Source organism: Musca autumnalis, unplaced genomic scaffold (genome assembly GCF_047663935.1).
Source record: "Musca autumnalis isolate F117 unplaced genomic scaffold, ASM4766393v1 scaffold_1, whole genome shotgun sequence".
Taxonomy (NCBI): Eukaryota; Metazoa; Arthropoda; class Insecta; order Diptera; family Muscidae; genus Musca; species Musca autumnalis.
Genome location: NW_027411644.1, coordinates 102476696 through 102492091, shown reverse-complemented (window position 1 = coordinate 102492091; position 15396 = coordinate 102476696). Strand labels below are relative to the sequence as shown.

Below are 15396 nucleotides of genomic sequence, written 5' to 3'. Positions count from 1 at the left end.
GCAAATGTATTGGCCACCACTGCACGATGGGGCCAATGGCAGGTTTTTGAGGCAACAAGTCATTATTTCAAGTCAGCGATTGAAATCAAATAATAACGGAATTATATTCTTAACACTTTCAAACTTCCAAAACCAAAAAATTACAATCTGGCAACGAACCACGGCGACATGCCAAGCTGTCAAAAATGTCATAATTATGATGCCGTTTATTTCTGACATTCAGTCGTAATTAAACAATTTAAGTATTTTGGCGCCTGTTGATATTATCTATTTTTTAAAAATGGAAAATACGGGAAATGGTATGTAAATTAAGATTATTATTAAAAGTGTAAATGTAGTATTAGATGTGGTCAATAATTTGTTGTGTCAGTAAGTGATGGTTTTTGATGTAGTCTGTGGTATCGTCCATGTGTTCTTTGGAGTAGAACTTTCGGCTTCAGGGTGCTTTCTCGTAAAAATATGTATCTGGTGAAAGGCGACAATGTCGGCTAACAGATTTTGAAAAGAATTTTTGCGTATACTTGCGAATAAAAAAATTATCAACTTCCAGATTTCGTAAAACTTAAAAATTTGGATATTTTTAATTTTTGGTTGGAAAATCAGCGAAAACCTAAACACCTTATAGAATGGATTTCTGCAAAATTTAATCGAGGTGTCAAAGACAACTTCATGACCGAAGTAAAAAGCAAATTTATAATATTTGTGCACGCCTTAACCAAAAATGGATAAACAATTGGATATCAAAAAGTCGTGTATTACAATTTGAAAGCTTATGGTTAGCTAGCGACACAGTATTTACGCTAGAACAAGGTAATGATAAAAAGAAGAGAGGGCGCCCTAATGTGGATTATAGTGAAGGAAGAAAACTTGCTTCGGAAGTCTGTTATGAACACGGCAACAATACCAAACCCTTGATTCATGCCGCCTCTGTTTCGGCCAATTTGTCAAAAGAAAAATATTTAAACTATGTTCTCAAGGAAGTTCGGTATAAACCAACTAAATTGAGAAAAGAATTAACTTCGACAGAGAAAATTTATGAACGATATATCCAAATCTGAACCGATTTCAATATGATGTCTCAATAATGTTTTCTAGACCAAATTCCGTCACACACTTTAAATTTCATCACAATTAGACATATATAGCGTGATTGCTGCACGAAATACCTAAAATCGGGTGAAAATATATATGGGAGCTATATCCAAATCTGAACCGATTTCGATATAATTTGGCATACTTTTTTCTAGACGTAATTTCGACACACATTTTAAATTTCATCGAAATTGGACAGAATTTGCGTGTTTGTTGCACCAAATACCTAAAATCGGGTGAAATTATATATGGGAGCTATATCCAAATCTGAATCGATTTCAATATAATTTAGCAAACATATTTCTAGACCAAATCCTGTCACACGTTTCAAATTTTTTGGAAATTGGACAGAAATTGCGTGTTTGTTGCACGAAATACCTCAAATCGGGCGAAAATATATAAGGGAGCTATATCCAAATCTGAACCGATTTCAAAATAACTTGTCAAACTTATTTCCAGTCCGAATTCCGCCACATATTCCAAATATTATCATAATTGGACAGAATTTTCGTGTTTGGTCCATCAATTACTCGAAATCGGGCGAACATATATATGTGAGCTATATCTATATATGAACCGATATCAACCAAATTTGGCAGATAAGCTTCTAGGCCGATTATAAACATCTGCACGAAATTTTGAATGTCTAGCTTGCCCCTGTGATTTTTTGCCTCAAAAACATATCATCGGCCCCATCGTGCACTGTATAACTTTATATGGTCGCAAATGATTAGTTCGATGTGTTACAAACAGAAAAACAAACTTAATATACTCTCCATACTATGGAGTAGGGTATAAAAATGTAATTTTGTATTTTTTTATACCCTCCACCATAGTATGGAGGGTATATTAAGTTTGTTTTTCCGTTTGTAACGCATTGAAATACTCATTTGCGACCCTATAAATTATATATATTCTTGATCAGGGTAAAATTCTGAGTCGATCTGTGTACGTCCGTCCGTCTGTGGTAATCACCCTAGCATGGATATAGAACGCTGAAAAAATTTGGGAAAATGCGTCTTTTGTATGCAGGCAGGTCAAGTTCGATGATGGGCTATATCGGTCCACGTTTTGGTATAGCCCCCATATAACGGTACTAGGGTGTCCAAAACCGAAACCGGTTAACCGGTTAACCGGTTTTGAGTTACAAAACCGAAACCGGTTTTCGCCAAAAACGTCATTTTCGGTTAACCGAAAAAACCGGTTATTTGTGTCGGTTAACCGGTTTTAAAAAAGTAGTAATATTTTTAAAATTTCATTACAATTGTATTCTTGAATGTAAACTAAACTTAAATAACAAAAGGTACGGCTAAATTATAAATGTCAGATACCTTTAAACTTGAAAATATTTTGTGTAAAATGGCACAACTCCAATATAGTTCAATTGAACGATCTATGAAAAAACTGCGTATACGTAATATCACACGGTTGTTTGAATGACGTTATTCATACGTTTTTGAATTATTACAGTAAACTAAGAACTTGTCGAATTTAAGGTTGTAAAGGGTAACGATAACAAAGTGCATTTTGATTCCGGCACGATAATTTGAGGTTCTCAACGCAAGAAGGAGAATCCAGACTTGATAAAATGTATATTTAATTTCTCTGGTACACAATCGTATATTTGCAAGGGCTTTTACTATTCTTAGAGCACAATTTAAGGCTTATGTTTGCTGTCTCCACTTTAAGGTTGAAAGTTAAGTAATAAGGATATTATCAGATAATTATATAATAACGAATTAGTTATACTTACCCCTTGCCGCACATTTTTAATCAAATATTTATCAATTATGAGCAATTTTGTACCTGTTTTACATAACCGGTTTAAACCGGTTAACCGGTTTTGAAAATTTTTGAAAACCGAAAACCGGTTTTTGAAAAAACTGAAAATTTCGGTTAACCGAAAACCGTTTTGTTTGGAAAAACCGGTTTTTTGGACACCCTAAACGGTACCCCCCGATTTACGGTATTTTGCCGTTTTTAGCTACATTTTCACACCGATTTAGATATAATTTGACATTTAGGGCTCTTAAGCGTCACTAAACATATGTAACAAAAGTTGTGGACATAGGTCCACGTTTTGGTATAGCCCCATATAAAGGTACCCCCCGATTTACGGTATTTTCACGTTTTTAGCTACAATTTCAGACTGATTTATCTATAATGTGACATTTAGGGTTCTTAAATGTCAATAAACTTATATGACAAAAGTTGTGGACATAGGCCCACGTTTTGGTATAGCCCCTACATAACGGTACCCCCGATTTACGGTATTTTGACGTTTTTAGCTACATTTTCAGACCGATTTAGCTATAAATTAACATTTAGGGTTCTTAAGTGTCAATAAACTTATATAACAAAACTAGTGGACGAAGATCAATGTTTTGGAATAGCCCCCATATAACGTTACCGCCCGATTTCTGGTATTTTGATTTAAGTTGCATTTCTAGACCGAATTAGCTATAATTTGATATTTAGGGTTCTTAGTGCCTCCTGATTTTCGGTATTTTGAGATTTTTACCTACAAGTTTTAACCGAATTAGCTGTAATTTGAACATTTGATATTTGAAGTTCTTAGTGGTCACCACACCTCTCCACCAAAATTGTCTGTAATTATGGGAAAATGCGTATTTTGTTTGAAGGCAGGTCAAGTTCGATGATGGGCAATATCGGTCCACGTTTTGGTATAGCCCCATATAACGGTACCCCCCGATTTACGGTATTTTGATGTAGCTATAATTTGACATTTAGGGTTCTTAAGTGTAAATAAACTTATATTACAAAAGTTGTGGACATATGTCCACGTTCTGGTATAGCCCCCATATAACGGTACCCCCGATTTATGGCATTTTGACGTTTTTAGTTACATTTTCAGACCGATTTAGCTATAAATTGACATTTAGGGTTCTTAAATGTCAATAAACTTATATAACTAATGGACATTGGTCCATGTTTTGGAATAGCCCCCATATAACGTTACCGCCCGATTTCTGGTATTTTGATTTAAGTTGCATTTCTAGACCGAATTAGCTATAATTTGATATTTAGTGTTCTTAGTGACCAAAAAACTTGTATTCGAAATAATTATGAACGTAGGTCCATGTTTTGGTATAGCCCCATATAACGGTACCTCGGTATAACGGATTTCGGTATCCCCATATAACGGATTTTCGGTATTTTGAGAATTTTACCTACAAGTTTTAACCGAATTATCTGTAATTTGAACATTTGACATTTGAAATTCTTAGTGGTCACCACACCTCTCCACCAAAAATTGTCAAGAAATGTCGATGTATTTATAAAGCTCCCATATAAAAGTACCTCCCGATTTTCAGTAATTTGATGATTTTAACTACAATATTAAACCGAACTAGCAGTAATTTGACATTTGAAGTTCTTAGTGGTCACAACACCTCTCCATAAAAAATTGTCAACATAGGTCCATGTTCGGATATAGCTCCCATATAACGGTACCTCCCAATTTTCAGTTATTGGCAATTTTAGCTACAATTTTTAACCGAACTAACTGAAATTTGAGATTTGAAGGTTATAGTGGTCACCACGCATCTGCATCAACAATTTTCAACATAGCCCCATTATAACGATACTTCCCGATTTTCGGTACTTTGAGGATTTTATTTAAAATGTTTAACCACGTAGGTCCATGTTTTGGTATAGCCCCAAAACAAACCTCCCGATTTTCCGTACCTTAGCTTTATTTTTTGGACGAACTTTCTGTAATTTAAAATTTGAAAGCCAACAAAAATTCTGCAACAAAAATTGTTCATTTAAGTTCATATTTTCGTATAGCCCACATACCTCCGAACTAGCTGTTAATGACATTTGAAGTTCCCACGTTATGTACCGATTTTCGGTATTTTGAAGTTTCTAGCTACAATTTTTAACCGAATTAGGAGTTATTTGACATTAAAGGCTTCCATCAAACTGTCAACATAGGTCCATGTTTTATTATAACCCCTATATAACGGTACTTCCTAATTTCTCGCCCACCAAAAATGTCAACATACATAGTTAGATATAGGCACCATAAAAAGAGCCTCCCGAATGAAGCATTTTATGTACATTATTGCATGCGAGCCCATAGTGCAAATTTTTTCCAATTTTTTTATAAAATAACTGATAAAACAACAAAACATACAAAACAGATTTTTTTTCAAATTGGAGCAATATTAAAGAAGTTATGAGTATTTCTTTGCATAGCAAAGAATAAAGGAAATCAAAAGCCTCATTTTGAAAAAGTGCCCGGCTTAACTCAGAAATCCCCATAAGTATGTTAACTCCATCGGGCAACTTTCACACAAAATTTCGACAAAGTGCAGTTTAAGGTCTGCTCTCAAATCCCTCCCTCTCAAAAGAGTAAACAAGTAAGAAAAGTCTATAGTCGGACGGAGCCGACCATGGGATACCCTATACCACTATCCCTGGACAATCGCTCTCCACGGAACTTATTTTCAATGATTGTGAAAATTTAATTATCAAATATCACAGATGTAATGTATAATACTTATGACCAAAACCAAAAAGTTATCTAGCATGACAAAGACATTTTTGTAGCAGGAAAGGAAAATTTAGTAATTTAGTAAACCCACTTATGTAGTACTACTACTTCCGTTGTTTAACCGCTACGTTATTGAAATTTTTACCAATTTCGCACAAAAGTTGCAGTCCATTTAACCCGCTAAGTATTTTCTGATCTTCACGTTGGTTTGTACGCTTCTTCTTCATCATAAACACAAACTTTGTTCAAAATTTTGCGGGTTATTATTTTGACCTACAGAGCCGCTACAAAATTGGTTAAAATTTGTTTTTGGTCCATTTCATCCCCTGAACATTTAACGATCATCACCAAAAACTAATCATTTCTATTCTGGCCCGAACCCAACCTCCTTAAAAAAATTCGTTACAATCGGTCCATAGTTGCGGCCTTAAGCTTGTTTACAATTTTTAATGGACGGACACACATCGCTAAATCGATTTATCTCGTCGAGATATGAATTTCGGCATACCAAATAAGGGGTCTAGGACGAATATTTCGTGTTGTTACATAAACTTTTGGAGAGACAATATGTAGCATGGGATAAAAATGTGGTTCTCTACACAGAACCCATTATATATTAGGCAGTAGGCCCGTTATCTAGCAAACATTTTATTGCAATTTATATCAGAGGATAGGTCAGTAGTTTTTTCCCATATGTAGGCTACTTTGCGAAATATATATGTCCTCAAGGAATTAAAATATCGACCAAAAATAAAATTGTTATATTTCTTACAAAAGTAATGGTCCATTTCACCCGCTAACGAATATTAGATCATCATTCTAAATTGTAGGCATCTTTTTCGACCTATACTCTTACCCGGTGCATTTATTGATGTATAATTGCGACTTCTAGCGAGTTTATTATTACACTACAAACAAATAACGGAATATATTAAGCAGTAACTATGTTATCTGATCATGCACACCAACATAATTGGCATCAATTGAAAGGTCAAGCGTTCCACTTTGAAGTATATCTCACTTGACCAGAATGTCACTTCCAGGAATTAAGATATAAGCTGTATATTAAAAATTTTCACAATTTTCACACAAAAGTTTTGGTCCATTTAACCCTGTAAATGTTATCCGATCGCCATCTCAAATTGCAAGCTTCTCCTTTGTGATATACTCTTACCTTATTTAAAATTACGCGTTGATCGGACTATTATTGAGACCTACAGAGCCGCTAGAAAATTGGATAAATATTATGTTTTTGGTCCATTTCACCCGCTAAATATTTCACGATCATCACCAATAAGAATAGGGATCTATTCTGATCTGAACCCGACCTCCATACAAAATTTCGTGATGATCGGTCCATAATTGCGGCCTGGAGCGTGTTTACAATTTATAATGGACAGACGGACGGACGGACGGACTGACGGACGGACACACATCTCAAAATCGCTGTATCTCGTCGAGATATGAAGATTGGTATACCACATTGGGGGTCTCCGACGAAATATTTCGCGGTGTTACATGAATTTTTACCAAAACAAACTTATAATACCCTTTCCACATAGTGGTGTAGGGTATAAAAACTTCACTAATATTGTATGTACGATTATCTTGAACGGAGCAACATTGATTCTGCTAATATTTTGACTAAATATAGTTTAACTTCGAAAATGGTCCATATTGGTCTGCTCCTTAGGGTACTTTGCCCACAAAAGTTCAACACTTCCGTTTAAGTGCAGTCTATGGTCTCTTGGAAGATCCTTCGACACAATTCCTTGTGGCGCTGTTTATGGTGATATTATGTTTTTCGTAGGCAAGTCCAACTGAAATGACTGGAGGTATATATCTATCGAAAAGAAATCACTCCCAAAAATAAGATCAACTTCCAGAGTGGACTATGCCGATGCATTCCTTCAGCAAAATTTTTGAGCTCTAATCCAAATATATATCTTTCATACGTCTAAAAAGGGCCACAAAATCTTAAAACCCCCTAATACATAATTATTGGGTAAAAGGATTCTGGTTGCGTAGCCGGTATTCGATATTATCAATAGATGAATGTTTCAATTCTCACAGGGCTAATGTTATATCTCTGTTGGCCAAGGCAACTGATACTTCTTACTTGTTTATCAGAACATAACAAAAAGAAAACTAAATATTTCTGTTCAAAAAACTTCGTAGTGAAGGGTATACAATAGGGCGCACGGTGGTCGGTGTGTCTGTGGGTAATAATGTGCCAAATATGGACAATTTTGGCTAATGTTTTGGTATAGCCCCCATATAACGGTACCTTCCGATTTTCCATATCTGGAGGATTTAAGCCACATTTTCGTTGCAATTTATTTGCAATTTTGTACTTAGGGTTCCTAGTGGTCACAAAATATTCCCACCAAAAATTATGGACATAGGTGCACGTTTTGATATTGTCCCCACGTAACCGTACCTCTCAATTTAAGGTATTTTAAAGATCGTGACCACATTTTTCAACCGACTTGGCTGTTATTTTGCATTACGTGTTATCACTGCGAGTATTTATTACCGGATTTAGCTATAACATGGTATTTTAGGTAAATAAGTATTAATTTAAAGCAAAATCCCATATTTTAAAAGTGCAGCTATCAGAAGATTTGCAAATATTTGTGGTTAATGTGGTTATTCCGTATCCAAAGAGTCCAATTTAATTCCCCAAAAAATAATCGAACCCAAGTTCGGCCACGTTTATAAGATACACTATATGGAAAAAGAGGGGAAAACCAAGAAAAACCCTATAAAAATTATTTATTTTTTTTAATTTATTGCTATATAACTATGTACCTCCTGACACAAAACTATTTTTTATAATTTAAGTCACACCCTCCGCTATCAATTAAAATTAAATTTTGTTCAGTTTTATTACGAATTTGTTTAACATTTAAACAAATACGAGCATGAAGACAATTTGTTAGCAAAAAATTTTTTAAAATCTGATGCAGCAAAATTTCTTGTATTTGATAGTAAATAACTGAGTGAATATTTACAACAACAAAAATGAAAAACAACATTTTTGTCAGCAAAGTGTATATAATCGATAAAATGGAAAATATTTCGCAATTTTATAGTTTGATTTTTGGACTTTCGCGCCGCTGTATCAGTGGTTTCGACCAGTGTGGGGCGGGGCGATTTGAAAACCTTAATGGGAGCGCCGCGTTTCTGTTTCCTGGGTTTGTACTGAGCAAAAAAGCCTCTAGACCATATGTCTAGGGTGAAAATCGAGCATCCCGATTTTGACTTGAAGTTTTTTATCAAAGTTTTTTTTGGATATTTTGGCGGTGCCTCGACATAACCCCCAAAATGATTTTGGGCGTTATGTCCGCTTTGCTTTGCGGACATAGTTCCCAAAACTCGTTGGGAGTTATATGGCAAAACGCGTAACTCCCACAAAAAAAAAAAAAAAAAACGCGGGCATAACTCCAAAGCATTTGTTTCAATTTCAAAATTATTTTTTGCTTAATTTATAAAATTATGTCAGTATCCGTTCGAAGAAGTTTTGTAAGACTATGGTATTCGAAGAAGATATTTCGTATACATATTAATTATTTAATTTTTTTAATATAGACATGTAAATAAAAAAGTATATAAAGTTTATATATAAAGTATTTGCATATTTTTACAAAAAAATGTCTTAAATTATAAAAATAATTTTTAAGAAAATCGAGCGACTTTTTAAAAATGTTTTCGCCTTTGGCTTTTTGATTTTTAGAAGGTAATTGCATATTTTTACAAAAACTTTTTTTATTTTTTTAAATAGTGAAAACATTTTTGTAAAAAATTGCGCGATAATTTCGGCTGCGGCGCTTTTTTCAAAATTATTTTCGCCTGTGGCGCTTTTCGTTTTTAAGAATGTACTTGCATATTTTTTAAGACACTATTTATTTTCTTAAATAATCAAAAAAATTTTTTTTACTCTTTGTGGGTAAGTCAAGCTATTTTAAAAACAACAAGTTTAAAGTAGGATGTAGTTAAAATTGATTACTTTAGGGGACAACTATCAAAATAATTATGTGCATTCTCTGCAATGTGAAGACACATGACAGCGGGAGTAGTTCATTTGGTTTACATATGCGGCTACGAGAGTTTTTAGGTGTTTCGGTTGAATTCGCTTTTAAACGAATTCATCAGTCACACTTATTCTTGAGCTCGAGTCGTCATAAAATTGGGGAAGGGTTCTTTGTCTCAATGCAAAGAACTAAGAGAACTGATGAGTCCAAGTGGCGTTGGACGAAACTAGTCTTCTCTGCCATCCTCTAAAGTAATCAATTTTAACTACATCCCACTTTGAACTTGTTGTCTTTAAATTTGAAAACAACAAATATGAGATTAAGCTTGACTTACATACAAATAGTAAGTAAAACACACATCTCAACAAAACTCAAAAAACTGCCAAAGTGAATCTAAAAGAAAAATTTTTTGTATACAAAACTTTTGAGCTTTAATCCAAATATATATATTTTTTCATGCGTCTAAAAGGGCCACAAAATCTAAAAACCCCCTAATACATAAGTATTGGGTAAAAGGATTCTGGTTGCGTAGCCGGTATTCAATATTACCAATAGATGAATGTTTTAGTTCTCTGTCGGCAAAGCCGACTAATACTTCTTACTTTTTTATCAGAATATAACAGAAAGAAAACTAATTATTTTAGTTCCGAATACTTCATGGTAAAGGGTATACAATAGGCCGGGGCGATTTAAAAACCTTAACGGGGGCGCCGCGTTTCTGATTGCTGGGATTGTACTGAGAAAAAAAGTCCACTAGACTATATGTCTACGGTGAAAATCAAGCTTCCCGATTTTGACTTGAAGTTTCTTATCCAAGGTTTTTTTGATATTTTGGCATATAACAGCTAAATCAATGAAATTTTCGATTTAACACTAAGACGTAATTGTAGCCAAGACTATATATAATAAAGAACTCTCTAGTACATCGCAAAAGCATTGGATCGCTGTTTCAGACAGTTTTGGCCTTGGCAAATTTTCCGGAAAATGTCGAAAAATGACACTGTGCTACAAAAGTTGACCGGAAATATATTCAAGCGTTCTGATACAAAAATTCTATCGTATTAAGGTTCATGGACAACGAAAATAACGTTGTCACTTGGTTATTTTTTTTTATAACCGTAAATGTAGTGAAAAACTTGGTTTCTAAGATTTTCAAGTTTACACGGGCATAACTTCTATTTTCATAACGGATTTATATTGAATATTTTTCCTTTTAAAGCGGGGAATAATATCTTTCGAACAAGCTATTATTTTCTAAGTCGGTTAATAAATGACTAAGTTATAGTGGTTGTAATGTGAAAAAAAAACAAACAAAAAATCTTTCACTGAATTTCTCATAATATATCCAAAATCTGGCGAAATACCCTCTGCCAATGAATGTACACTCATACCTCGACTTGCCCACGAATAACATTATATAATTGTCCAGAGAGCCACATCCACTAATGTCAGTAAAAACTTCACCAGGATCCTCCAATAGCCTAAAACTGCACAAAGTGAAAATTTGAAGGTTTATTGGGGCGATACTAGAAAGAAGGTGTCCGATGTAATCCATCTTCGAAATTGATTTAAGTTCGAGAGAAATATTACTATGAACAAAGGTAGGGTGCCACCCTAATGATCTCATTTTCAACGTAGAAAATAAACCTCAGCAGTGGTGTCTCATATCATTGAGCTAATATGAATCGGGGTGCATTCATTGATAAATAAAAGAGAAGTTTTCATTGGTCTGCTTGTCCTTGTTCTCGGTGGCGACATGGGCACAGTTAAACTGATAACTAAATGTTTAACCTCCAACTGCAAATCCGCTGTTAAACTCGTAATTTCGCAAACCTTCGTATTTACTCTACAGCAGTAATTTCGGCTACTTACTTTGCAACTATATCCCCCAGGGAATAAACTGCACCTTCACCATAGAGTGTCCGAACATTCCAGGTGCATATCATGGTCCATAAAACGTTTGCTTTAGGGTAGGTCGTTTTTATTTTTCTTTGTTTTATTTTTTTTATACCATCCACATAGTACGGAGGGTATATTAATTTTGTTTTTCCTTTTGTAACGCAGTGAAATAACCATGTCTGTCTGATTTAAAATCTACCGTCCACAACAGTTGAGCTAGAATACCTAATTTTTGCAGCCGAGTGTATTTTTCCATAGGCAATTTAAGTTCGATGGGCTATATCGGCCAACGTTTTGGTATAGCCCCCATATAACGATACCGCCCGTTTTTCGATATTTGGAGAATTTTAGCTACAACTTTTAACCAAACTAGCTGTAATTGTATTTCAGATTCCCATTGGCTACATAACTTCTCCACCAAAATTGTCAATACCTTTCGACAAAATTAAAAGAATGGACCAACAGTTTTCGTTGAGTCGTTCCCGTTGGACTTTCGATTACGCATGTGGCTTAAATGGGCTAATTTTGCATAAAATGTCTCTTACATGGAACGCTACTAAACACTCTTCGATTTTGTTGGAGTCTTTTTTAACATAGTAATTGCATTCTTCAAGGGAACATATATTTGTTGGGGGGACAGACCCCGTTATTTTTGCCGGTCCGCCTCAATATGTGTATATGTCCTTTATATGTGCATACAAATAATGTGTTTTTTAGAGCTGCTCAGAGAATGGTTTCCCCTACGACAAAAATTATAAAGAACAACTTGTAGAGAATTTCCCCATCTATAACATTTACTCTAATCTCTTTTTGATTAGGTGGGTCTAAGAAGAAAAAATTCCGAAAACCTGAAACCCCTTAAAACTTGACTTTTGACCCCGAATAATTTCCTTTGCACTCATGGGATCGATGGAGACTTTTAGGGTATTGCTTCTCATGGCAAACCCCAGCTCTCCACCAAAATTCGTTTTTGTGGGAATTTTCGCTTTTCAATGTCTATTTTGACAGGACTATAGCTGTAATTTGACATTTTAGAGTTTCATACAACGGTAACTCACGATTTAGATTTTTTGAGGAGTTTAGCTACATTTCTTGACTGAAATATCTGTAATTTGACATTTGAGGTTCCCAGTGGTTTCACAACTTCTCCACTAAAAATTGTCAGTGTTTGGTATAGCCCCCCCATATAACGGTACCTCTCGATTTTAGGTGTTCTGAGGAGTTTAGCTGCATTTGTTGACTAAAATATCTGTAATTTCTCCACCAAAAATTGTCAACATAGCTCCATACTTTGATAAAGCCTGCTCACCTTTTAAAGGACATTCAAATTTCAAAGGACAAAATTTTTCAAAAAAAATATTTTAAATACTTGTACTCATCACACTTGTACTCATTGTTTAAAAGGTATGAGCATGACAAAATAATACCTTTTGTCAACAAGTCCTCAAAACTTTCGGGCCCATAACCGCGAAAGTGGAAGCGATGGGGAAAAACCCCGGGACACGTGTCTTCTTATTTTTGGTATTCTATCATTTCGTGTCGCACATTGATATAGAATAAAATGTCTTGTTTTCTTTAATGAATTTCATGTAAATAGTTATTAAAAAATAACTTACAAAGCTAGAATATTGCAATTTCGGGAAGTGTTGCGCTACATAAGAATATCAACATATATATTTTTGAAAAAAAAATTGCAAGACGTTTACAAAGGATTTTTTAGTATTTAATTTTTTAAGGACATTTTAGAAGTCTTTTTAATCCTTGTATGCAATAATTTATAATTCTTATATAAGGCCAATACTCTCCTCTTTGGTATGACACCAACACCAGCACCGTGCGATGAGTACAAGTATTTTAAATAATTGTTGAAAAATGTTGGCCTTTGGAATTTAAATGACAAATTCATGACACTGAATTGGTGCAAAAAACCATGACAATGAATTGGTGAAATCGTATGTCACTCCCTTTTAAATGTCATCGGTGATTCACCCGAATTTTCACTTATGACGTGTCACTTGCACCCATGATTCAACTCATGATTTTTCATCGAACATTTTGCTGGGTTATTATTATATTATTTATATTATTTATCTTTTATCTTTTACGTCCTGGGCTTTGTCATGTAATGGGCGCATATTACACGATTTGCCAAATGGGATACTCAATTTTTACATTTTCATTTAAGTTAGTGCCTGCAGGTCTTCGATGTTCCCGTTGGGCTTGGCCAATACAGACCAGATTGGGACTTTATGTACATTTGGAATAAATATTACGATTTACAACGGTTCTGATAATTCGGATATTCCATTCGTAAATTATTGCGTTCATCAGTCAATTTAATTGGATAGTTACCTCCCTGTTCCAATGACCTCTAATAGCATACAGACAAAAAAATTCTTAGATATGTCTATTTCGTTAAATAGATCAAGAATGACTGTTTTACTTACCTTCGCCCGCAGCGTTAGCATAATGGTAAAATTTAAGAAATTATGCCACGTCTTTACAAAGCCTGTATTCTTCGGTATTGGTGTTATTGTATTTGTATTTTCTGTAAAACTGTTCCATAGTCCCAAATCATTTGGCTGGGTTGAAGGAGCAAACGCTCCATTGAAGCTATTTGCTGATGATGTTGTTACTGAGGAAGTGGACGATGATGATGATGATGAAGAAGATACAAATGATGATGGCGCTGTATTAAAATCGTTATTTAATGTTTGTGTTGATGTAGAACTTGTTTCCTCGCTGCTGGGATATTTTCGATAAAACTTTAATAAATCATTGATATCATCTGTAAATGAGACAACAAAAATAACAAAACATATGAAATATTTTGTGTTAGTATTTATGTTTGAAATATTTAAGGACAATACAAATACATCATTGTTATAGGCGTTGCATAAGAAAATATATGAGAATGAAGAGAAAGCGGAACAAACTTCGAAAAAAGGTAAAACAGTGTAACAGGAAAATGGTATAAAAACTCTGCCGGGTTTCGCGACAGCTAAATACCCTTGGGATTGGTGGATGGGAACGTTCGATGAACAGATGCTTAATGATAAAATGAAATATCATTTACGTAGGTGACAAAAATTATTTGAAAGTTTTCAATGTGATAATTTAGGAATTTTTGTGGAAGAATAAATCCTTCATATATTATGAAAACTTCACTTAAATTGAAACATTTGTGAGGGAGGCTCGTGCCATATAGACATTCTTTGGAATTCAGGTACGATAGAAAGAAATATTATGATTTGCATACTTTCGGCAAAATCGGTTACTAAGTTTGTAAGTTATCGTACTCGACAGTCATTTTGGTTCGTGCTGACTGGGCCTTTTGAGCTTTTGGGCAATAATGTAAGGAAGCATGAACTTTGCTAAAAAAATACCTTCAGGAACCTTCCCTGATGACATTTGTGAAAGGCTAAACTCCTATTTTATTGATCTTACCACCATTTTCCACACGAGGGATATGGAAATATCGGCCACTAAATCTACGGCAACTCTGTTCACCACAGGGACTGCAGAGCGGAGCACTGAGTTGAATGTCATTGTCGATGGTAAACGAGTTCCGACCACCAACCACCCCAAGATTCTAGGGGTCATATTTGAAAGCATGTTCACGTCGTCCGCAAATGCCACAGCTATCTGCGATAAGCTGAGATGAAGGATAAAGGTCCTCAAATCCCTAGTTGGCCTTGTTGCTACGCGATAGGTCGGTCTCTTGTAAGCTATGCGGCGCCAGTGTGGTCCGCGAATATAAGTGCAACGCATTGGACAAATATTCAAACCTGTCAGAATGCCGCCCTGAGAACTGCAACAGAGTACCTCCTCATGTCTTCAGTGGATTATCTA

At 34.8% G+C, this 15396-nt stretch overlaps 1 protein-coding gene across 1 annotated transcript in view; it reads right to left on the bottom strand.

Moving 5' to 3' along the window:
• Positions 1–15396, bottom strand: part of LOC141403803 (uncharacterized) — a 118414-nt gene that overhangs the window by 19859 nt on the left and 83159 nt on the right. The window contains 1 exon segment of the mRNA XM_073986787.1: positions 13992–14332. Coding sequence (XP_073842888.1) covers positions 13992–14332 — 341 coding nt within the window.